General features: G+C 32.7%; 4 protein-coding genes across 14 annotated transcripts in view; 3 read left to right on the top strand and 1 right to left on the bottom strand.

Annotated features, from left to right (window-relative positions):
• tweek (transmembrane protein KIAA1109 homolog tweek) overlaps positions 1–3,710 on the bottom strand; it is a 30,971-nt gene extending 27,261 nt beyond the window's left edge. For all 6 annotated transcript variants that reach the window (XM_066288551.1, XM_066288547.1, XM_066288548.1 and 3 more), the window contains exons 1-4: positions 3,244–3,710; positions 435–691; positions 165–375; positions 11–100 (exon numbers count right to left, since the gene is read on the bottom strand). In XM_066288551.1, coding sequence (XP_066144648.1) covers positions 11–100; positions 165–375; positions 435–675 — 542 coding nt within the window. In that variant the 5' untranslated portion in view covers positions 676–691; positions 3,244–3,710. The remainder of the gene's footprint in view (positions 1–10; positions 101–164; positions 376–434; positions 692–3,243) is intronic.
• A 109-nt stretch (positions 3,711–3,819) lies between these two features.
• Positions 3,820–9,605, top strand: LOC136342600 (solute carrier family 25 member 3-like). 3 transcript variants are annotated; one of them, XM_066288577.1, is made up of 10 exons: positions 3,820–3,955; positions 5,588–5,714; positions 7,391–7,501; positions 7,559–7,660; positions 7,724–7,842; positions 7,918–8,116; positions 8,287–8,413; positions 8,612–8,735; positions 8,921–9,046; positions 9,225–9,605. In XM_066288577.1, the coding sequence occupies exons 2-10, from the start codon at positions 5,633–5,635 to the stop codon at positions 9,309–9,311; spliced, it is 1,077 nt and encodes a 358-aa protein (XP_066144674.1). In that variant the 5' UTR covers positions 3,820–3,955; positions 5,588–5,632; the 3' UTR covers positions 9,312–9,605. The 3 variants fall into 3 exon arrangements, with proteins under 3 accessions (XP_066144674.1, XP_066144676.1, XP_066144675.1); XM_066288579.1 differs by lacking the exon at positions 3,820–3,955 and adding an exon at positions 4,722–4,786; XM_066288578.1 differs by lacking the exon at positions 3,820–3,955 and adding an exon at positions 4,846–4,997.
• A 338-nt stretch (positions 9,606–9,943) lies between these two features.
• LOC136342598 (spindle assembly abnormal protein 6 homolog) lies at positions 9,944–14,403 on the top strand. Of its 3 annotated transcripts, none has more exons than XR_010732672.1 (9): positions 9,944–10,658; positions 11,495–11,658; positions 11,717–11,870; positions 11,927–12,046; positions 12,256–12,600; positions 12,654–12,797; positions 13,381–13,582; positions 13,845–14,114; positions 14,173–14,403. XR_010732672.1 is itself a non-coding variant. In XM_066288576.1 (8 exons), exons 1-8 carry the CDS (start codon positions 10,530–10,532, stop codon positions 13,895–13,897), a joined length of 1,311 nt encoding a protein of 436 aa, XP_066144673.1. In that variant the 5' UTR covers positions 9,944–10,529; the 3' UTR covers positions 13,898–14,403. The 3 variants fall into 3 exon arrangements, 1 of the variants encoding a protein (XP_066144673.1); XR_010732671.1 differs by having other exon boundaries at positions 13,845–14,120; XM_066288576.1 differs by having other exon boundaries at positions 13,845–14,403.
• Positions 14,404–15,193: 790 nt separating this feature from the next.
• Positions 15,194–23,798, top strand: LOC136342744 (transcriptional repressor protein YY1-like). Of its 2 annotated transcripts, none has more exons than XM_066288858.1 (6): positions 15,194–15,877; positions 17,701–17,886; positions 18,048–18,190; positions 18,244–18,323; positions 18,382–18,501; positions 19,195–23,798. In XM_066288858.1, exons 1-6 carry the CDS (start codon positions 15,427–15,429, stop codon positions 19,295–19,297), a joined length of 1,083 nt encoding a protein of 360 aa, XP_066144955.1. In that variant the 5' UTR covers positions 15,194–15,426; the 3' UTR covers positions 19,298–23,798. The 2 variants fall into 2 exon arrangements, with proteins under 2 accessions (XP_066144955.1, XP_066144954.1); XM_066288857.1 differs by having other exon boundaries at positions 15,241–15,877; positions 19,189–23,798.
• The last annotated feature ends 759 nt before the right edge of the window (positions 23,799–24,557 follow it).

Genomic DNA, 24,557 nt, shown 5'->3' with positions numbered 1-24,557 from the left:
AAAGGTGTACTTTTCCGGTTCTTCACATTGATTGTCTTTATTAGGAAAAATGCCACAGGGCAACCCAAAGGTCTTTTCAAGATTTGAGTACAAATGAGATCTAAAAAAATATTCAGGAAACCATAAAGAATGCAGAAATCCTGTATTATTACATGAAATTTTACCTGTTATAAACATGTAATTCAAACCCATTGAGCATCACTGATAGTCTGGTATCTGAATGGGACAAATCCTCACTAACATCTCGAGGAACGTAAGCCCGCCACCATCTAAATATTAAGTAACCGTCTTGAATCCTCAAGGTGTAGTCATGAGTAATATACGTAAAATCTCTGAACATAATTTTCCCAGACAACGCATTTAAACTTAAAGAACCTGCAAAAACCAACCTTACGGCGTATTTGATCAGTATCAAAATTATCGGGAGAAATTACCAATTCCAAAGTTACCCTCGCTCATAAATTTGTTTGCTACTTTCGTTATAATATAACCCAAAATTCTTGAGTTGTAAAATGTTATGTAGATAACCCAAAGTACAGCAAAAATTAACGAAAATAGAAGAATTAGGAAGTTGGAGTCCATTTTTAAATCGTCCAACGACACGGTGCTGTTCCATTTTGATGCTTCGGTTTTTTCGATGATGTAAGACATGGTGGTGGACTCAGAAGCATCCATGTTAATCAATTTTTACCTGAAAATTATATTAATGTTTAATTGGTTGAGTTGCTGTCTTAAAATTTTATTAACTTAAAAAACAAAAATTCTATTTGAAAACACTGCTAAACCAATTACACAAACAACCATTAGTTGTTTTCTATTGACATAGTTTTCAGCTTCAATCTGTATTCTTTTAGAAGATGGTAGAAAACTGCAAAATAAAACAAACCGATGTACCGAACGTGAGGATACATTAGTTGAAAAATTTATATTAACCATGATATAAAAAAAAATTAGATGGTAGCAGGGAAAAGGGGATTTGATATACATCTACAGCGTGCTTCACAAGAGAATGTCACAAATTCAGGAGATAAATCTATGGATGATTTTAAGAAAAAAGTTCATATTAACATGGACTCGGTTTCGCTTCCTGTCTGAAATATAGAGTGATAAAAAATATTTCAAAGTTTTTGCCTAATAAGTCTGTTCCAACATTAAATATTGTTATGAATATTGGGGAACGTAAAATAGGTGTAGACACATGTTTTAAAGGAAAAACAATGTTTTTATTTTCATCAATTACATCCCCATTAAAGTGACTCTGAATACTGTAAATGAGAAATATGAAACGCCAATATTTTTTTACAAAAAAAAATCTGGATGTTCCATATTTCTGAAAAAGGTCTCTGGAGTTTGGTCTTGTATTCTGCGTTTGAAAACGATACCAGTTTTCAATAAAAACAGATCAAAAAGTGTTGAATTACAAAAATATATTATATCAAAAAGTCACTTTAAAAAAATTTTATTTCTAAGCTGTTTCAGTTTTTAAGGTATCTAGTTATACAAGGTAGTACTTTTTCGAGATCTTTTTGACATTTTTTATCGTTGCTGATCGTTTATTTTCCTAAGTTTCAATTTCTTGTCCACTTAGAAGTTTTCCTTTGTTGTGGTGTTTCTGTATCTGGCACTAGTTATTTTCAAAAATATCTAGAAATGTAGATGACTATTTCAAGAAAAGAAAACATGCTGAGTCTCAAATTTTGAACAACATATAATGTTCAGAGAGTGATAACTTTGAACTTATGCTTATTGACATTGGACTTTCAATCCATAAATTCATCAAAATAGATAAGTATGCCATATGAACAAAATTATTGGTGCTTTGTATCAGAGGGTTTGTATGATTTACTATTTATTATCAAATATCTGTCATTGACAATAGATGAGATCAGATGAATTTATATCTCTGATGCTTTAACTTCTACTTGAGATTTTTTTTAATGATTCAGTAGAGTCTTATTGATGACTATAGTTTCTTTATTTCTATATTAACACTAACTCAAATGGTGTCTAATTCAGTAAAACATATATACAAAGTAAATTAAAATTAACGCCCTAATGAAGGAGTCTTAGTTTTAATCCTGGAAATATGCATTGACATTGACCTTTTTGTTTTTCTCTTTTAACAAATATCAAGTGTATAAGACATTCAAAAACGTAAAAATGTGTTTTTCTTTCATTTATTTTTGCATCTGCAGCAGTGTTATTAGTAAGATGGTATTAATTAAATAATTATCAATCTAGATTAATAAATTATTAGACATCAGTATTTAAACTTCCCTGTTTCAGCACTTAAAAATAGTTTTCAATCTAAAATGTATTAGGCCTTTGCAAAATTGAACTGGAAAAAAAAATTTTTCTTTAAAGATAAATCTTTTCAACTATAACAATGTTTGCAATGAACCAGCTAAAATCCTATATAGATGAATGAGACTAAATTGGATAGTAGGGATAGTACCCTTCTCATAAATCTCAGTGAAGAATATCCCCATTTTGAGAACTACCTAAGAGTACTGTTTGGTCAAAAAGAGATAGACTATTCATGACGCCTAAACTTTTACTTTGTTTAAATTTTAACAATCTATAGTTTCTAAATGGAGTAAGATAGAGTAAAACAGTTTACACTACTCATCTTAATTTTGAAAAGTCTATTAAATTACGCAAATTTTTAAAAACTGTCAAAACTGTTGGTTGTGAATTCTGAAAATTACTGAAACATGACGGTTTTTGAAAATTTCAAAATTAGTGTCATGTATATTGTTATTTTAAGAAAAAGGGTATATTTTAAATTTACAGTAACTATAAGATATATTTAAGTCTTTATATGGCAATAAAGCATATTTATTTCTCTCATTATTTGAAAGTGTATTTGGGATAAAGCGTTGAGTCAAGCATGGAGTCAACAACTGTTTTATTCTATCACTTAGCAAAAATTGGTGTCACATTGACTGCTTTTTGAAGCACTTAAAGTTCCAACTCAAACTAGACCTTAGTTAATTATTTATAAGAAAAAAATTGTTATATTACCAATAATAAAAACATTGTGTATCATAATATTCTTTCAGATTCTTTTCTTATGAGTTCTTGTTGAGTGATATATATGTACAAACAATGGTTGATAAACCTAGTAATAAAAAAACTGAAAATTTCTGTTTAAATTGAACTTGCTGATATATGGTATACAATACTGAGAAATAATACTTAGATATATATTAGGTACATAGTATATAGTAGTTACATACTTACCTAAAAGCTTTAAAACTAATCTGGAAAGTAGTTAAATTTTCCGAAAAGTACTTGATTTAAAGGTTCACTTAATATGTATATATTTAAGATGCAACTATGTTAGGAGAATTGCAAAGAAAGATATTTATTACTTCCTTTAAATCTTATTGAATGACAATTCCAAATAGCTACCCCATAGTAAGAATTTTAGATATTGCAAGAGGATGACTTGTTCCTCTTTTTTTAACCGATATATATATTTTAATTTAAGACATGTTGAGTAACGAGAAATCGCCACTGATGAAACTTTTCTTCACTTACCAATGGGAAATTTAGAAATTTTGAAATAAAAATAAAATGCTATTTTTTTTAATGTTTTTATTTTTTCTTTGGAAAAATTTTTTGGCATTTATCGAGTCGTCAGCTGATTTTGACGTTACCGATAAAAAAGCATCCACGGTTATCGGGTCGACTTTTGTAAAGGGAGTAAACACGTTGTGTATAACATTTCATAACATAGATAATAAATACATATAATACATAAATAAATACATAAGTAGCTAATTGATCAAAAATAGCTCGGAACTGTTCCGAACCACGTCAACGATAAAATGTTAAGAACTGTGACGTCACTGGTAACGTCACGGTCACATGGTGGATAGTTGACAGGTGGCAGTTCCTTTAGCTTCACCATTTTCTTTTAGTCGCGGTGGTCCTTGTAGCTTTTAAGGCGGTAAGTTTTTCCTGTATTTTTTTTTATTGGTTTCAATTAATTAACTTGATTGCAAAAAAATTAATGTATTCATAACTAATTTTGAAATGAAGTATTACGTGCCGCAAAATTTCAGCCACTAAAGTATTTTACTGAAATTTAGCAAAAACTATAGTGTATGTTTCGCTTATGTAACACGTTGTGTTAACAAGTAAATTTTAAATATTAAAAGAAATTGTTGAAAGAATTACGAAGATTATTTATATTTAAATGCTTCTTTTTACTACAAACTCCTTTTCCTTTTAGTTAAGGCTTCCTTTAATTGTATTTATTGATCTTCCAAGAAAATCAATTTGTCACAATTTATCACTCTTCTAGAGCATGATTTTTGCTTAATAATTAAAGATAATATTTTAGTTACTTAACTTTTTATCTCGAAGGCGACACAAAATGACTTCAAACCATGTTCCAAGTTCACAAAAATTGCATAATATGGTCCAAAATTAACCAGAATTATGGCACACATTATTCTATGGAAGCCAAGGTTATAAGTGTTAAATGATTTTCCAAATTTATTGGAGTATTTTAAGACTAATCTGATTTTTTATTTTTAACATGGCTTCAAATTCGTTTTACTTGGACTCTGGTACAGTTAATTATACTTTTAAAAAATTATCAATTGAGTTATCATTGTTACAATGTGTGATACATTTTTGGCATAGGTTTTTGCCATTCAAGCATTTAATCATCATCACTATCTATTCCAAGGTGCCCTACATCATCATAACTACATAATAATATACCTAATCAAAGGAGCCTGCCAACTACATTTAATTTTTCTCTCACTTATAAGTAAGTACTCATGTATTTAACATGTTTTGATGATAATTTTGTTGTGCTTTAGTTTCATCTAATGTTACAGTTTACATTTTAGTTTATATCCCTTCATAATTTTTCAGAACGCATAGTTCACATTTTCTAAAAAGGCCATTTTAAATTTTTCTGCTTATATTATTTTCATACTTTAATTTTTTGTTGAATACATGATATCCATGCTTTACTGGTAAGAAATCTATTTGTCAGCTGTTCTACATTAAAAATCAGATCATTTCATTACAGCTTAGGAAGTATCAGTAAGTACAGTAGGAGACAAAAACTCTACAAAAGTTGTCATTAATAGTTTTAGGTACTCATATAGTATTAATTGTATAAGAAGCTGAAAAAATTCATATTTAGGAACATTTTGGAAATATTAGTGATTTTGATAGGTTCTAAGTAAAGTGTACCTAAAACATGTGACTTACAGGTTGCACATTATTTATCTAATCACATGTCATCTCATAGTTTGTTATTGCAAATTAAATATCTTACCAAAATACACCTATACTATACACCTTACTCATATCTGTGAATTTCATTAGTGTGATTTTATCTCAGATTGTAATCTATTATTTTAGGAAGTACACTCCCTTAAATATTGGCAAAAAATATCTGGATTTTTGTTTAAATTAACTTATAGAATACGCTCCAAAAATAGTGACTAGGCTTTTCTAGCATTCCTCATACATTTTAAATTTAAATAGAAAATCAAAGGAGGAATTTCAGATAAACTCATGGGAAAAACTGATTTTTCACATTTATTTTGAATTACAGGGTTAGGTTACCACTGTCCAACCTTTAAGGTAACCCTCTAACACCATGGCGTTTTTCTCCTCATTGCTTCCAAAGGCATGGTGCCAATCAGCTGAAAACACCCCCGCAATATCCCAAAATCAACCAGGTAAGATCATAGTAATGAGAATTTTATTAACTGTATGTTTTATACAAAAATCAGGTATTTTATTGTGAAGGAACAGTAAGCACAGTAATAACTGACAGAAAATTGAACTCTGAGCTATTGGTTAAGGCCTATGTTAAACCTTTTCACTAGTTGTATCACTTAATATCTTTTTCACATCATATTTTAAAGTTCTATGCAGGGCGTTTTACTATTGAACACTATTCACGGGACTATTACACAGTTACTTAATCTCTTATGTTAGACAAATTATATGTTCGTGTTGTCGAGTACTTTGGCATCCATTCGGTTTTTAAAAAATGATGTAAAAAGAATCAAGATACCACAGAATTTTGAAATTCTTGGATTAAAATCTGAAAAACTTGGGGTCCGTAGATTTGATTGAATTTATAAATTTATGAATGAACTGAACACAATTCAACGAAAAATCAAGAGAGATAAAATTTAGGTAATAGATTGAAGAACTTAAGAAAAATAAAACAAAATGTGTAGTGACATACGGACGAATTTTTTAAAAAGATTTTACGAACCAGATCTTAGAAAAAACACTATCCTGTACAATAATTGGAAGCAATCTACTCTCATATTAAGCAGCATTTATCTAATACGCATACAAAAATTTAAATGCTCTATCTGCTGTAGATCAAGCACTATAAAATTAAAACCAAATAATTTCTTAACTTTTAGCACATGCCAATTCCGCTGCCGAACGATATTGCACACGTGTTCATGAAAACTTTTTCTGTATTTTGTACTAGAAAATATATAGCTTAAATAATGTCTTGTGATTCTGAAACGCTCTGTATACCTAAAGTATATACTTGATAGTAAGATCTTCGTGATTCATCAAACTATTTTTCGGTTTTCCAAATAACATACTTTAATATTACCCCTGGGTCATGGCTTGAACAGCAAAGTCATGAACGTCTGACTTAAACTTTTATTACACGTTTCTGACGTGCGTAAAGAAAAAAGATTTCACAGTCTATGACTTTGCAGTTAAATATATCTATTTCGTATTAGCCCCCCTAAATAAACAATAAAACATTTATTAACTCCACTCAATGCAATGAAGGTTTTATGGACGTCAAGGTGGATCAGAAGTTGATTTGTATTTATTTTTGGTGCATTTATAAACCACATTTATGGCTGCCTTTGCCTTAAGTGTTAAAAATAAATGCAAAATAATTATGTAAATTCCAATGTGACTACCTAACATATTTTTGGTAGTGACCATTTCACCTTACAAACATTTTCTACGGTATATTACTTTTTTTATAAAATCCAGAAGAGAGAGTTAGTCATGTCATTCATAGTCTATTGAAAGCGAAAAGCAGTCTACTCGCATTCGTATTATTATTAAATTATTAAAAGTATATGAGATTGAGACATTTGATTCTCAATCTTGCATATGCTATAAAAACAAGCATTAAAAAGAATAACAGCATTGCCAACATAATTATGCATACTCAAACGAACAGAGTTAAACCCACAGTTCTTCAGCCTGATATATCTAATTAGCTGGCTGTACGACTTGCGAACAAATTTATCAAAAAAAACGCAAACTTTTCCACCTTTCGCTTGGTAAAAATAAGATCATCTATCCAATTATCAAATTCATAAAGGTGGTAATATTTAGTAATGTTTTCCTTTACCAGGCCTTGTAAAATCTCTCGTTGCTGGAAGACAAATTGCGGCTGCTGCAGTTGCTGAAGGGGACAGCTGCGAGTTCGCTTCACTTCATTATTTCGCCCTTTGCGGGTTAGGAGGTAAATTATCCTTTACATTGATAAATAATTTAACTAATTGCAAAATACACTCTTCAGGAATTCTTTCTTGTGGTATCACTCACACTGCTGTAGTACCACTCGATCTAGTAAAATGTCGTATCCAAGTCGACCCTGCCAAGTACAAATCCGTATTTACTGGTAGGTCAATGCTGTTGCTAACATTAAGTTCAATCGGGTCTCAATTGTACCTTTTGTATATAGGATTTAAAGTAACCCTAGCTGAGGATGGAGCTAAAGGATTGGCTAAAGGGTGGGCTCCCACTTTCTTTGGGTATTCCGCTCAAGGTTTGTGCAAGTTTGGTCTCTATGAAGTTTTCAAGGTGAGTGCTGTCTCACGAGCTTAGTCTTGTCTAATAAAATTGACAATTTTAATTCTGTTAATTTAATATTTATAGGTGTGGTACACCAACCTTATTGGAGAAGAAAATGCGTTCTTATATCGTACTTGGTTGTACCTTGGCGCGTCAGCTTCTGCTGAATTCTTTGCCGACATTGCATTGTCTCCTATGGAGGCTGCCAAGGTTAAAATTCAAACCACTCCCGGCTTTGCCAATACACTGAGAGAAGCCTGGCCCAGAATTATGAGGGAAGAGGGTAAGGTCATTGTAACCCTAAGTATTCATAGTATGCGATATCATATACATATGGCATATATAACTAGTTTTTTATCAGTCGCCTTCTGTAGAGATATATGCAAAATGTGAAAAGAAAATACGCTATCGATAACATTGTTTTTCGCCTAATCAACTTATTCAACATTGCAGGTGTAAACGGTTTCTACAAATCTCTGGTTCCCTTATGGATGAGGCAAATTCCTTACACCATGATGAAATTCGCTTGTTTCGAACGTACAGTTGAATTATTGTACAAATATGTCGTTCCTAAACCCCGGTGAGCATTGAGATTTTCCATATAAAATCGATAATTAGTATTAACTTGCCTTTGGACATATAGGGCTCGTAAGAAAAAGAATCTGAGCCCAAATTCTAAGTTAAATTATTGTATCCATTCTGGCACACAAAAAGACAGAAGCAGTTTAGTTATTATTGTCCCTCCAATTTAACACAGCTAATAACTTTTTAAAATTAGGGCTGAATGCACCAAACCTGAACAATTGGTGGTTACATTTGCTGCTGGTTACATTGCTGGTGTGTTCTGTGCCATCGTTTCCCATCCTGCTGATACTGTTGTCAGTAAATTGAACCAAGAAAAGGTAAGGGTTACGTGTTAAGCCCAATGTTTTGTTTATTCTGCTTCCTTTGTACCCATCTTTTTTTGCTAACTAATTTTTTCAGTTTTAATTACCATGTAAACATACATAACTGTGACAATTCTAAATTTATATTAACTAAAATTAAAATCAACAAAATAATTCTCTAATAAACATGGGGTTCTCAGGGATCTACAGCTATAGAAGCAGCTAGGAAACTAGGCTTCGCCGGCTTGTGGAAGGGTCTCCCACCCAGGATAGTCATGATTGGTACCCTTACTGCATTACAGTGGTTTATCTATGACGCCTTTAAGGTATATACATATTATTTTGTGCTTCTCAGGTTTCTCTTGATTGGTAACACTTACATACCTTTCATGTGGATTTGAGAATTAATCAAGGACAGAACCAATGAAAATTAGGTTCGTCGTTCTTTCATAAATACATCAAAATGCAATCTGCCCCCAGAGTAACACTTTGGTTTTGCTATAGGTTGCCATGCGTATGCCCAGACCACCACCACCAGAAATGCCCGAATCATTGAAAAAGAAGCTTGCTGCTGAGGGCAAACAGGCTTAAGTCACAGTTGAATTAGATCAAATATTTAATTTATAAAATTATTTAAAATTTTCGAAAATTCCAATGTCTTTAAGATATAAGCCTGGTTTTAGTATTTGCTAAGTTCCAACTACCAAATAGTTATTGTTGAAGCAGTATTGAGACAAAGAAAATTAGTAACGAATAGGGAGGAAATTTGTGGGAGGTGGCGTTACTCAAAATTATAAACTCCAAATTGTGACATTATTTGTTATGTCTCTGTTCTGTTGTTTTAGATTGTATATATAGACATCAAATATACTGCAGCGGTATTAATTTTGTATTTAAAACCTTATTCCTTAAGTCCTTATTTAAGGCCTCGGACGTACACACATCCGACTGCTGCAAGAGCTCTCTTTTAAGGCTTAATTAACTTCCTAAAAACCGACAAATAAGTGCGTTCCGTATTACTGTCTCAGAAACGGTGAAAGTCACAAAATCGATTAACTGAGAAAAAACGTGATTTTCTGAAAACTTAAAATAGCGTTGCCAAATTGTTTACGGTTTCTAAGATTTTGCGGAAAATGTAAAATCGTCAAGTAGAAATAAATTATTTATTTATATATTATTTTCCCAAAATTCTTTGTACCGCTACGTTTGAAGAACATGGTAGTACTTGATGGCTGAAGGTCACTGGTAGGATACAGGTGATTGGATATTGTTATTGGGTGGAGTGAAATTATTTACATGATAAACAGCAGCATGGAAACCCCTGAAAATTATGTCACATCGAGCAAAGAAACGGCACTCGTATATGCGAGAAAAGGGTTAATGTCGTGAGAAACCGGGGGTATACGATATTTACCAGTAAGTATCAAAAAGGATAAACCCCGCAATGTAAATCTATGGGATATGGCTTGCAGTTACAGTTAACAGCAGAATAACAATTTGGCTCTTACGGAACTAAAAATATCAAAACTGTCCCTGTCAAGGAAAACCCATTTATGGTAAACTGTGAACAAAGTGTATAATATGTCGATTATTTTCTATCCCTCTCTATAAACTTGCAATTTTTGTTTTATTTATTAAGTGAACTTTTTGGTTAGAATCTTCTTACATTTGTATAAGTTGCAGATTTTAACCATTTTATTGTATTATCACATTCACATTCTTCCCATAGAAAATGATCATCAAATTAAATCCCCAATAATCGATTCAGGTCAATTGGTGGAGTACTGAGTATTTAGCAAATTTGTCAAAATGTTAAAAACATCAGGAAAAGAATCATGTTTATACAGTGGCAATCACTTAATTCCGATATTTCTTCAAGAGGGTTACACAGATGATAGAAATTTGACTATAAATATATTAGATCTTGAGGATAAACTGGTAAGTAAAAGCACAAAAAATACGGGCAGTTTTAGAGAACAACTGGTTAGCATGTAGCATTTGGTACCATCACTGGGCCATTTTAAGACAAAACTTATTGATCCAGTATATGATTGGAAATGTTTTATTATGACTATTTTATAAAAGAACTTCTTTGCTGCCACTAATTTCATAGAAACATCAGTTTAATAATGTGTGAATGTTCAGCAGGATTTGAATCAGACATCACTAACTTTTTGGGTTCTTACTGTACCATCTAAGTTATGAAGGTACACTGTTTTGTTGAGCTTATAAGGGTACTCTTCTTCCATATCTTAGAGGTGCCAATTAAGCGTTAGGAAATGTTACAGGGAAAAGAATAGCATTCATGATCTGCAAGCTACCTATTCTTTGCACCATATCTAAATTTGTCATATATGTTGATCTTGCCTAATGTAGAAATTTATTTAATAAGTTCTGCTTAATCACTTCTTAATGACATCTCTGTATGTGAACAATTAAACTTCTTGTTTTCAATATATGCTACTGCACATATAATATACAAGCTATGGAGTTATTTCATAGATTCTTATCGATTTGCAAATGCATCACTCCATAAAATCATAATTAGTAATAAGATTGGCTTATAATACACCCAAAAGTTCCTTGGGATTTGTTGTTTTTATTCATTTTTAATCTGATGTCATTGTTTACATTGTGGTATATTGACCTCAGGCAACTATTCTAGAGTAACATACAGGCCCTTTTCTAACATCTGCTGTATCATATAGTATTGAGAACCTACAATGATATTTTGATGTAAACCCTTTGTCTTATCATAACTCCTTCTCTTTTAGCAAATCAAACTTCGAGATTCATCTGATCATTCCTTCAACTTTACAGAGTATATTGATCCAGGGGATTTCGAGTTGCTGCGACATAAACAATCCCTAGACATAAATTATACAGAGTTTAAGACAAACGTGGTTGATATGCTGAATCAGTTCCGAAAAAAGGAGATGTATGTTTATTGTAGATGTATTTCTCTATTTATAAATTAATCACAGTATGACTGACAGGTTCTTAAAATGTGAGTTATATGACAAAAAATGCACGATGGTGTTCTTTACAAAATCCAAAATAAAAAGTATAATTTATCTCACATTAGACCTACGATTAACGGATCAAAAGGAGATTGTTGCTGAGATGTATTTGGAAATTGATAAATTACAAGTATTGTAGTGAAATGAAACATGTGAAAGGTGCCATTATTAATCTATAACATTTAGGGTCTGAACAAGAGACTTCACAATCAATTACTAAAGACGCAACAAACGGTAAAAGAAAGAGAGCTAGAGATTCAGAATCTCCAGCAGACAACGCAGTTGGTCGTGGAAAAGTTTCATAAAGTTAGTAATTATTTTTTACATTGTTCTTTGCTCCCAAATTGTTAGAGTAAGTCAACTTGCCTGGAAGGAAAATTCCTTGGAAACAATAATTTTTAACACAGATCATAGTGTTGACTTTCATATAACAATCCTACCAGTAAAGTCGGCAACACACTAATGATCAGGTCTATAACATTTAAATAGTAATAAATTCTTTGGATATATTACAGGATCTTGAGAATGTTGACCATTTATTCACAGCAAAATGTGACCAATTCCAAAGCAGCCTCTTTTATAAACTAAGTAGGTTTAAAGATAAAATAATAGAGCTGCACAAGAAAGTAAATATTTTAAAGCAAGAGAACCACTTGAAGGCTAGTTCTAGTGACCGGTTGATCAAGACTCTAGAAACCTTGAGATTAGAAAATATTGATTATAGTACCTCAATGGATAGCTTGAAAAGAGAAAATACTTCATTAAACATTTTAAGGGTGACCTTAGAACGAAATGTGGCAGATTTGAAAAAATCGCTGGAGGAAACTCAAAATCTTCATCGAAATTTTGAAATGAAGAAGGTATTAAAAGCCTAATTAGATAACACATTCAATAATATTCATTGACATTTTAGACTGAGCTAGAAACGGATTTGGAAAAGCTTAGTATCATAATTGCACAGAAAGACAGTAAGATCAGTGAACTCTCAAAGGACCTTGTTCAAGCCAACAATATGATCGTAAGATTTAGCAACGAGTGTGATGCTAGAGATCAGCAGGTGGGTCCGTATTACATGTCGCCCACATGGGAATGTTCTAAATTACCAGAGTTAGAAAAAAGATTAAATTGGGAGTGTTTTGTATTTGAATGCTGAGTTAGAATAACTTTTAAAAATCACAATATCTCAATTATTTCCGGAGATATAGCGGAAGAACCGAATATTCAGTATTTTATTTTTCATTAATATTATATAAAGAGATGTGCAGTGTAAAGGTAGACCAAGATTGGTGACGAAATTTAAATTTTTCTTGGTGTTACAATTTCCATGTTTCTTAAGTATATATATATATTTCTTAACTTTTAAAACAACAAATAATTGTTTACCATTCTAAATTATTTATCGTTTTGTTACCTTCAACAACGTACTGAGAAATGTACACTGTCTTCGGCACAGATACGGTAAACATTTCGAAATACACTGGGAGAACAGACATTATGTTTGTGCTATTTGTAGTCCAACAAAATTATTTGAACTGATAATATTTCATTTGATTTAGAGCTTTCTTTAATTCTCTCAGTTCTTCACAAACTTAAATCTATAAAAGTAAAAAAATAATAATTTAAGAAGAGAATAATTTCAGCTCCGCGAATATGAAGAAGATGTCACTGTTAAGGAAAAAATTATTATGGACCAAAAGTGTCAAATAAAGCAGATTTTAAATTCGTTTGAACAGTATAAAGTGGATTTTAATTTCGAAAAATTTGAAGACACAAAGCGAAACCTCCTCATGTCAGAGAAGAATGTAGACGATTTGAAAGAAGAACTTCGCAAGTTAAACAAAAGTAAGGACTTGTAAATATAAAATATTTGGTAACATTTTAGTTGAAAAACGAATTTATTGGCCACATTCGGCAGATGTAACACTTGGAGAACTATTTGAATTTCTCAACAAAAATGGTGTCAGCTCCCATTTAAATGTACTTGACTTAATGGTAGTGCTCAGTAGAAATCTCAATAGTTGCACAACTGCTGACTTTGCCGAACGGGGACAATGTGTTTTAAAGATTTACATGATGATTTTCATGTTTTGATATTTTATTTCAGTAAATGCCATTCTAACACAAAAAGTGAGCCAAGCTGGCTATTTAATTAAGTAATGAAAGTGTGACCCAGTAAACAGCAACGTACCAACTCTATGCATCAAAGTACAGTGCGATTTGTAATAGTCCGTTGGCCCTATGCAACAAAACGTCTTTTTGGCTGTTATCAATATGTCTGGGCCAATGGAATGTATAGACTTATGCGATAATCCGTAGAATTTTGAGTTTCGATACTGGGCCTGCACAAGTCTATCAACATTATCCGAACCAATAGGTTACAGTATGAAATGTGTAATAGCGATACACAAGATAGTAGATTGTTACCATTACAGTTCGCCTGTATTTCATTGTAAAGTGCCTTCACATTGCCATAGATTAGTGTTTGCTGGGGATGAGTCAACAGAGTTTTTATATTTACCTAGTAATAAAATAGTTATATAAGGTTTTTTTACACAATTATGGTTGTGAAATTTAAATTCGTTGTTATAAGAAGCTGAATATTATTAATAAAGTAATGTTTAAATTGATTTTTTATAAATATATCGTTTGATTTATCTTTCTTATATTATTTGTTTTATTTTCTCTTAGATGTTCACAAACAGTGTTTTTAAGAATTGCAAATTTAAAGCAAAGCGAGGTACATTGCTTGAAAGTGTGTGAGTATAGATAGTTTGTAATAAAAAATAAAGATGCAAATAAAATCACTATTTCGTTATAGTACATATATATAGAATCTCTAGAAAAAATAGCGATAGATACGAATGAAAGAGGTAAAAAAGCTTGTAGATTAAATAGAAAATGAAGGTTTTTGGGCAAGAGACGATTAAGCCTGGCGAAAGAAAATATTACACCTCGTAGATTTTTTTACGTGCTTCATTTAATTTTATATAAGGGATGGTACTTTATGGCAAGGTGTTTTAAGATTTGATTTTTGTACTAGCAATCTGGACCAACTAGAAAGATTATTTTTGTTTATTACAGAATTGAAAATTTTCCCAGCGATCGAAAAACAATAAACCCTTTTCTTAATACCTACCCTCTCACAAACCACCAACTGTTTTAATTGTGAGTTACATATGTTATACGAAAACTGCATAGTATTTCTATTTATTTTACATTAGTTTTATGATAAATATTTGATCTTTCCAATGATCATTCGAACAACCCGCCTTAAGGTACATTTCAAATAACCCGCGTAAGAGCAGAATCTGAAAGATGGCACCACTAAAGCAGACGCACGTCGGGCAGAATCCATCCTCCTCCATTCTATTATTGTTTACGTAGTTTCCGTAGTAACGTTTACCACACCTCCTTACCGTATGTCAATTATTCTTTCATGAAATAATTTTCCCAACTATATGAACTTCCAATAGCCAGATCACGTGTTGTCTTTGTCTATGTCAATACCAGTATATTTCACTGGCGCAGAGATAAATATACCTGGTTCATATATATACGAGGGTCGACGAATTATCTGAAATTTGTCTCATTGTTTAATGGCGTTCATTTAGTTCGCGGAAGCCATTGTGGTTGTGAGTGGCCATATTTGTTCGTCCATCTTTTATTATTATAAACAACTTGGAGTTATGGCGGATCGTCCCAATGTGATGTGCGAAGTGGAAATTCAACCGGATATTCAAGAATGCGTTGAAATTGAGACTATCCCAGTTGATATGAGCGATGCCGTGGAAACAATTGTGGAGTATGGCGAACCTATTATGACCTCTCAAGGCCTGGAGGGCCGAGAGCTTATTTTAGAAACACATGAAGAAATTATAGACGATTCGGGGGACCCTTTAAATATTTACGATGTGCCAGTACCCGAACAGGGTGATATGTATACTGAAGCTACCGCGGGCCCTTCTAAAAAGCGAAAATCCATCAAGAATCGTAGCATAATTAGACGGGAAAACGAGTTTTTGCTTAGTGATATGCACGTCGAAACAAAACCTAGAAAATGGGAGCAGAAGCAAGTTCAGATCAAAACTATGGAAGGAGAGTTTTCTGTTACCATGTGGGCATCAGGAGCTAGTGATGGTATGTAGGACAATCTTTCTATTGCTTGACTAAAAATTCTGCAAAAATCCTTATAGTGGCAGGCAGCTTATTCATAGGTTTTTTTAAATGATTCGAGTCGTTTGATTGGTCGGCCAGTTTGAAGGTCAATGGGGTCACCTCAAACTAATAGCACTACAGCGATTACGGCACAAATACTTGTTGAAAAAATACGTTTCTATTGAAAAACAGAGGAATAACTGAGGAAAACAGAGGTTTGTTTTGATGGGGAGCAGCCATACTAAATTTTCTGCCATGTTTTTAAATGGCCGCTTGAATTTGCAATGGAGGACTGTCATGGCGGTAGCCGCCTTTTATTTGAATGCATGCAGCATATCATGCAACAAGTAATCAAATGATATTCTACACTTCAACCGCAGATATTATTCGGTTATACATATTGTTATTTATTTTTACTAAATAAGCTAAAAAAATTCAAGAAGTAATCAACAAGAAGTAAAGTTAAGGAGTCGCGAAATGAAATTGTGATTTGTATTAGCATTCAACACGTACCTATTAAGCCTGATTTATAAGGGTGATCATTAAAAAACTCTTCAAGTTGTCATTCAAACAAAATTGTAGAAGCGTGTCTTAAAATAATGCCCCACCAGTTAGCGATTAAAATTGGTTTATTGATGCTCTGCATTTATTCGTCATCGCATACTGGGAGTATTTTTTTTTAATAATCACTCTTTGAATGACATAACAGCCGTCTTTGGAGACCATAGTAGAACCTTCCTATCAACTGATTTTGATCCAATCAGAATGACCCCCTTCATAGGTAGCCAATATGATTTGATTGAAATCAGCAGATATGGATCAATCCACTCTAGATTTGTTTTTGCCAAAACATGAAAGGCACAGTCACCAATTGTCCTCAATGCAGACTTTTATTCAAGATCTGTGAAAATTTTTGTTTTCAATTAAAACAAAAAATAAATAGCTTGACAGCTTTAACTGATTTTTTAAAATGAAACCCCTATATATTTTATTTAGTTTGTGTATGAACTGCTTCAAGGTGTTAGTTCCAGAAATCGTGCTTATGCGGATGACCTTAAATTTCACATATCACCCTTGAAGCCGTTTATCACTTTGATGTAAAATCTACTGATTGTTTGTGTGCTATTCTTGCAACAGAGCTTGCTTTAATGCTGTCAAGTATTGTGATATTGAAAAGAATCTATCTACGTCACATTAAAATGAACCTTGGTATTCCTGCGATGCAAAGTAACTTATAAGAAAGTGCGAACTTTCTCTACAAACTCTGTGACTGTTTTGGCAAAGTAAAAAACACCAAAAGAGTCCTGAGATATCGTCCGTAACAATTAAATCTTCGGGAGGCTTGAAATCATTACAACTGTCACGCCACCATAATGAACAGAAGATTCACCAGTTTTTTTTAATAGATTTTTTTAACTTTTGGGCACAATAAAACCGAAATGTTGTATGAACTCTCATTCAGCCAAGAGTGGGAACTTTTTGAAAACACTCTGTAATTTTTTTGAAAATCAAAAACTGAAAACTGCCGAAAATATCTCGATATACCAAATGCAGGGAGTTCAAATGTACCCATTTTACAGCAGGCAATTCTTTACCCTATCTATTCTTGAAAAAATAGCTCTCATTTCAGTTCAATATCCAACACTGATCTTAGAAAAAGCAGCTTTTCCAAATCTCTTTAATTTCTGAATTTCGGTAATGTATTTCCGAAGTGCACGCTCTGAGAAATTACCAAAAATTCAGTCTAAATTTACTTTAAATTAACATGTAGCGTAGCATTTAACCCGATAATATGACTTATTCAGATGAAGGTTCCAACCCTGAACCAGATCCGGATTACACTGAATACATGACAGGCAAGAAGCTATCTCAAGAAGGAATGCCAGGACTAGATTTATCAGATCCCAAACAATTAGCCGAATTTGCCCGACCAGGATTAAAGAGCCCTAGAGTAAGACGCCCAAATCAGGACATGTCTGAAAGAACTATCGGTAATTTCCAAATTTTTTCCTTAATAACAAATCTGTCAAAACTAATTTTTGTTCATTAAATAATGCAAAAGTTTAGGGCAACATTTAGTTATGTAGTTGCATAGTGTAGGATAAGTAATAAAATTATTAGTGAAATTGTCTTTGTTAAGATTCTTTTGTAGCTTGTCCTCATAAAGGGTGCAACAAAATGTTTAGAGATAATTCGGCAATGAGAAAACATTTACATACACATGGGCCAAGAGTTCATGTTTGTGCAGAATGTGGAAAAGCATTTGTAGAAAGTAGCAAATTAAAAAGACATCAGGTGAGATTTTCAATATAGATGAAGATTTTGTAGTGATTTATTTCATTTTTCAGCTTGTTCACACAGGAGAAAAACCATTCCAATGTACATTTGAAGGTTGCGGTAAAAGATTTAGTCTTGATTTCAACCTGAGGCAGGTTGCCCTAAATAGAACACAAAATAACATTTTAAAATGGTCTTTAATGTTTCAGAACCCACGTTAGGATACATACTGGAGACAGGCCATATGTGTGTCCATTTGATGGCTGCAACAAGAAATTCGCTCAATCAACGAATCTAAAAAGTCACATTTTAACACATGCCAAAGCTAAGTAAGTCGCTATTATAATGGCCACATGTGGTAGAGCTAACAGTTGTGTAAATGTTTGAGATTCAAATCAAAAATGACATTAAATAGAGGTATTTGACAGGTCACGTGTCATTTGACAGAAATCGCGATAGTTCAACAACTGTTGATTCTGCTGGAAAGAACCAAGGTTTTGATATAAATATTCCTGCATACAATTATGTATGAATTTAATGTGTGGCTTAGTTATAGGTTTAATTACGTACGGCTATAAGGTCGAGAGATATATATGTTGGTAAATGCATTTCCTGCCGTTTACTTTAATGAAAAAATCAATTTCTAAATTATTGGATTTACAAAATATTGTGTTTTATAGCGCTGTATTTTCGACACATCTCGCAAATTTGAATGTGTCTTATCGTGATATCACACTAGCAACCGTCAAACTTTCATTTCATTAAAATGTTTATATCGTTCAATTGTTGATTTTCATGGTAGTCACGTTTATAAAAATAGTGTGTAATAGTGTTATATTGATTGATGACATGCATTTAAAGCAAGACTACAAAGTCTGAGTTTATTTCTCAGGCCACAGGCCTTCGGAATCACGCTGTCAACCTTCAGTATTATAAATGACGTTATCCATATGTCCTAAGAAAAATACTTCGATATTTAAGTTTTAGTATTCCTTCAGGTTACTTAATTTTTTCAGATCAAGAAACAATGTACAAAACCGAGCTGGAAATAACATGCAAATGATCCAGTCCCCGTTCGTTCAAGTGGAGGTGGCAGATCCAGAATATATTGTTTATACTGACTAATTAGCGTAAGTAATACTACTGTTCAGACTGAGGGAAAGACAGAAAGCTGTAGAACGGAAAACAATTCAACTTACTACTTATTTCGATGAGCATTTATGTATATACGTGAAAATTCTCAAGCCTGTGTGAGAAATATCTACCTTGTATAAACCAAATATAGTTTTTTAGGATTATTAATATTGAGTGACACGATGAGGGTGTTGTTTTAACAACTGCATCCATTAAAAACGACATTGCTTATTTCTCTTTCTGCCTTCAAAAAGATACGTGTGCTGGTTATTAAACAATCAACCTATCTACCTACCTATCCGTAAATTAATTGTATGGTTTAGTTCCAACTAGTTGTCAGTAATATCATTGAAGAAATGGTTAGTGAAGCTCTCTAAACTGAAATATTAACCGTTCACCTGTTACAATTCACTCACTGTCTGGTTGTGGTCAGCTCAAATACTGTTACATTTATTTTGTATTGTTTATTAAATTAACATTAGTTTGCACCGCACGGGTCAGTCACTGTCTGGTTAAATGATCACAGGAATATTTTGATCGAATCGCCATTGATATTTAGCCAGCCACGGAATTCTAAGATGTTGATACAAGAGAGTAACGAGGCTCGGCTAGTTCCTCCCTCTCCCCACGAGGAAAAATGTATAGTTTTTTATTTTAAATTAGAAAAAATCGTTGTTTTATTGCTGAACTAAATTGACAGTTGTCTGCACTAGTGGCGCACTATCGAATAAAATTTAAAAAATTTCCGACAGTTAGTGCACTGTTATAATAAAAAAACGTGGAAATTTTAAACAGTGCACCATTTTGTCATGGCTACTCAGGGATTCCGGTCTGTGCCTTGCCTGACACTCTTACAGTGTCAAACATTCATTTTTAAGACCATACGAATTTTCTCATTTAAAATTGTGATTAAAAAAAACGATAAAAGAGATCTTTGTGCAAATTCTTTATAATGTTGACATATCCTGAATTAGTTACTTGATTTGAAAATCTAGGGCAACGAATTCATTACATTACTGCACCACACTAAAATAGAGAACACATTCAATTCGGAGAGATTTGTGATAAAGTTCGTTGGGGTACAGTAAGCACAAGTTCAGCAATGAAGAACAAACCTAGTACCAAACTTCTTAAGGTTACACATTGGAGTTCGTAGATTATAATATTTTCCTGCGCAAATTCTAAAATGCTTGGAACAAATAATTTATAATTGATTATCAGAAACTATAATGCATATCAAATCAAATACGTACATCAATGCAATTAATGCTATGGATTCCTAGGAAAGCGTTGACAATCTTGCTTGCATTGCCCCCTCTCCGCATAAAGAATAACATTAAATCATTCGCATAAACCGAGAATTTGCTGTGCTTTATGTACTGATTAACGTAATCAGTGAACATGACTAATAACAACAGAATTCTGTGGATTACGTGAAGAGGGAACGAAGGTTTTAGAATTACTGTCACCAAAGATAATAAGTTTCTGTTCCGTAAATGGAAAGCTGAGAACAACGTACCGTCATTGTGAAAGTTTAAACTGTGCAATTATTAGAAACATAATGACAAATGCTCTCAAAAGACTTAAACATATCCATGTGAATGGGATCTACCAGAATTGCCCTTAACAACTTATTACATATATGATGGCTAAATTCTGTAAAATTTTACTTCATGTAGAAACCGATGCTGCAAGCATTATGTACTTCATAATATTAAGGTGAAGGACCTTTTCAAGTATTTTTCCGCGCGTATCTGCTGATAGTTCTGATCAAAATTTGTATTATAAGCCTTGCGAATCGATACACGACAGAGACGCATTTTCCACCAGCGCTATTTTAGGAACTGAATCGTTCCAACGAACGCATCATAATCCCCCGTTAGGATCAACTTTTTACCTGTATAAAAAAAGATGTGGAGGTATCAACAATAGGTTTGCTTTTTATTGCTGACCTAATTTTAGTTCTTTAGTTCTGCGTTAGTCTTTGAATAAAGATAATCTTTTCTCTTCTCACAGTTATTGCCCTATTGGGACGGAAACATTTAAACAGTGTGCAATTATTGCTATGATGACTAATAAACGCAACTTGCCTTACTGCACAGTCATTCATTTTTAACTCTACGTGACTTTTTCAAGGTTAAATTTAGATGATATTACAAACTGATAGAACACAACGAACAATAAAACGTTGTTAAATCTTTGACAAAGTTCCTGTGTTCTGAACTAGCTGTCCTATCTCAAGACCTAAGAGAGCGAAGATCATCACACTACTGCACAGAATATATTACGATAAAGCTCTCATTAAATTCTAACATATTTGCTATAAAGCAAAGCACGCTCCGGTGCCGCAAGATAATACCAAAAGTTCAGCTATGAATAACCAATCTAATAATTGCAACCCTCGTGACCGCAAATTCTGTTAATTCTAAATACATTAGGTTTGTTTCAACTGATTAGAAAACCATCCCAGAACGATTTGAGATTTTACCGATATGCCAGACTAGTGATCACGTAGGTTGCAGACATTGTTGAAGATCCTTTACAAGTTGATATACGTGTTCTAGTCGAAAAAGAATCGAAACGCTTTTTAAATATATCTCCGGAAATAATGAAACAATCTGAACAAATGATGTGTGAATTTTTAAGTGTTGCGGACACTATTAAAGAAAGAAAAAACGTTCCTCACCTTCGGCTGAGTTTGAATCCAGTTAACAAGTTTAGAGAAAATTGAAAAAACTGGCAATATCTGCTAATACCACCGTCCAATTTAAAACGTTATACTCCAAATTACAAAATTTTTTTAGATCGCGTCAATATTTTCCGAAATAAACAGTGAACGTTTCCAGCCTTTTTCGACACGCTATGCACAGCGATTCACTACATTTAATCTAGTGGATATTTCCATTATAATCGGTCGTACGGAAACTTTTCAATTAGCAAAGTCTAAAAATTTTCTCCAAATCGTCAAATTTTCTTTCTGGAAATATCCTTTGAATCAAATAGTGATTCGCCCTGTACGTTTTATGTATTTTTGGCCAATTAACTTTTGGACACGTAAAAACAGCGAAGAATTAGTTTTGCTATATACTATTTCAATTATTAAAAATCTTGACTCGCCATGGAATACAGACGTTTTTTCCTATATAAATAAAGGACGGTGATTATGGCCAAATTTCATAATGTCTCGCTCTATTGTTATGGCCCTTTATATATTTATTTATATAGGGAAAATTGTCTGAATTCCATTTGCACGGAGATTACAAATAGCACGTACAATACATTGACCAACGCGTACGTGTACATTTACCCATTTTTACCTCTTGCAAACGTTCTAATTGGCAAATCACTTGCATCAAGCGTTTAAAATGGTCAAACTTGTCCGATCTATTTAACAAAACCCAGATTTTTGCAGCGTTACTTTAAGATTTAATTATTTTGTTTGTTTAAGAGATACATTTTTATTTTAAAGTTTTGACTGAGTTATTTTGAGTTCTTTGTGTTTAGATTTTAACCTTTTGCTAATATAACTGAACCAATTATTTCTAATATTTATATTTAAGAGCTGTAAGGGCAGTGTTGACAATTTCTCCTTCTATACATTAATTGCGCATTCACTTGCGGCACGACAATTTTCTAAGATTAAGACATTTATTTACTTTCATAATGTCTTGATGTATTTATTTTTCAAATTTGGAACCAGCAAGAATATTTGAATTTCGAACATTGTAAAACAAGAAAAAAAAAGACTCTCTACATACCAATGTAACAGGTCGATCAGTGTCTAAACATCATACGTTCCATGGTAAACAGCTTTCTATGGTTTTCTGATGAAAATTTGTGTGAATTACTTTGAGAAGACAGAGGGGCCTTAATCATTATTGACGTTACAATCAGAATTTTACGCACCAACAAAACGGTTTAAATATGTCTTAATTCACACGAGGATTTACTTCAGTTGTATAGTTATTACTATATTCTGTGTTTTCTAGGTGTACGTATTAGCATTTAATTTACTATCGTGTGGCGTGCTTTTTTTTAAAGATTACTTTAAGATTGATTAAGTGATTGAAAGGAAACGTTTATTCTCATTTAAGGAAAGTCGTACCATTTGCTTCAATGTACAAATAGGTATAAAAGGAAGCGGAACGACACATTGCGGTTTACGAAATATAGTTTCAAGTGAACGAAGCAAATAATTAAACATTTATTGTGGGAGGGGCGAAAACGTGAATTTAAATGTTAAGGGCACCTACATGGAGTTTGGGTTTCAGCGAGTCAGGAAGATTGAACCATGACTGTATAACCGTGAATACTATCAAGGGATCTTCTCTTCCCCCTTACTGCATTCCCATCCACTCAATGGTTGTTGCTTCGTCCACGCATAGAGTTTTTTAGTTAAATATAAATAATAGCTTTAAGGGATAATCTGTACATTTTGTGGAAATATTCGTGTAAGAAAGTGTACATAAAACAATAAATAATTTTTACTAGATACCTACCGTAGTTATTTATGGAAATGAAACGCACACACATACTGTAATACATTATATTTAGCTGTTCAATATACTGAAAGGGGTAGAATATTAGTTAATATCTCGTGTCCAAGCACCCGCGTTGAAAACTTCTTTTTAATAAAATCGCATTTTGTAACGATTAGTGTATTTCTAGCCAGTATTTGCATGGATCGGACGTTTTATGTCAAATAAGTTAACTGAAATTACCTAAGTTTTAAGAGGTTTAGGAAATCTGCTTGGTCTGCCACCAAACTGGTTACAAAAGGAGGCATTTGTGATTTAGTCGGAAACTACAGCTTTTCAAGGATCTGATAATCATTCCCTTCTTACGCATGAACATTATGATTTACGATTCACAAAACGGCCTTTATCGTACGAATATAGTTATTAGAGAGTAAATAGTAGAAATTTCAATTTCGACTTGACTAAACACTTTAGATAAATTCGTAACACATCTAAAATCTTCGATGTTCAGGGTGCCCTCCCTAACCTTATTGCGTTTGCCTGTTCTTATGCACCCTATTTGTTTTGAAAAGTTTACCATATCTGCGTAAAAAAACTGTCAGGTGCGTTTCGCAGGTGCTAAGGCTAAAAAATGCCAAGTAATTTATTGGGAGTTGTAGAATGGTAGGCACAAACGAAAGGTTTGAAACATATAGCAACAAAAAATGATCGGATTCATTGTCACCATGGTTCAAAACATGCTTGAGCGCATAAACGTGTTGTTTTAATAGATA

This window comes from Euwallacea fornicatus, chromosome 12 (assembly GCF_040115645.1).
Source record: "Euwallacea fornicatus isolate EFF26 chromosome 12, ASM4011564v1, whole genome shotgun sequence".
Lineage (NCBI taxonomy): Eukaryota > Metazoa > Arthropoda > Insecta > Coleoptera > Curculionidae > Euwallacea > Euwallacea fornicatus.
Note: the sequence above shows the minus strand (reverse complement) of the source record. Positions and strands in the feature narration are given on the sequence as shown.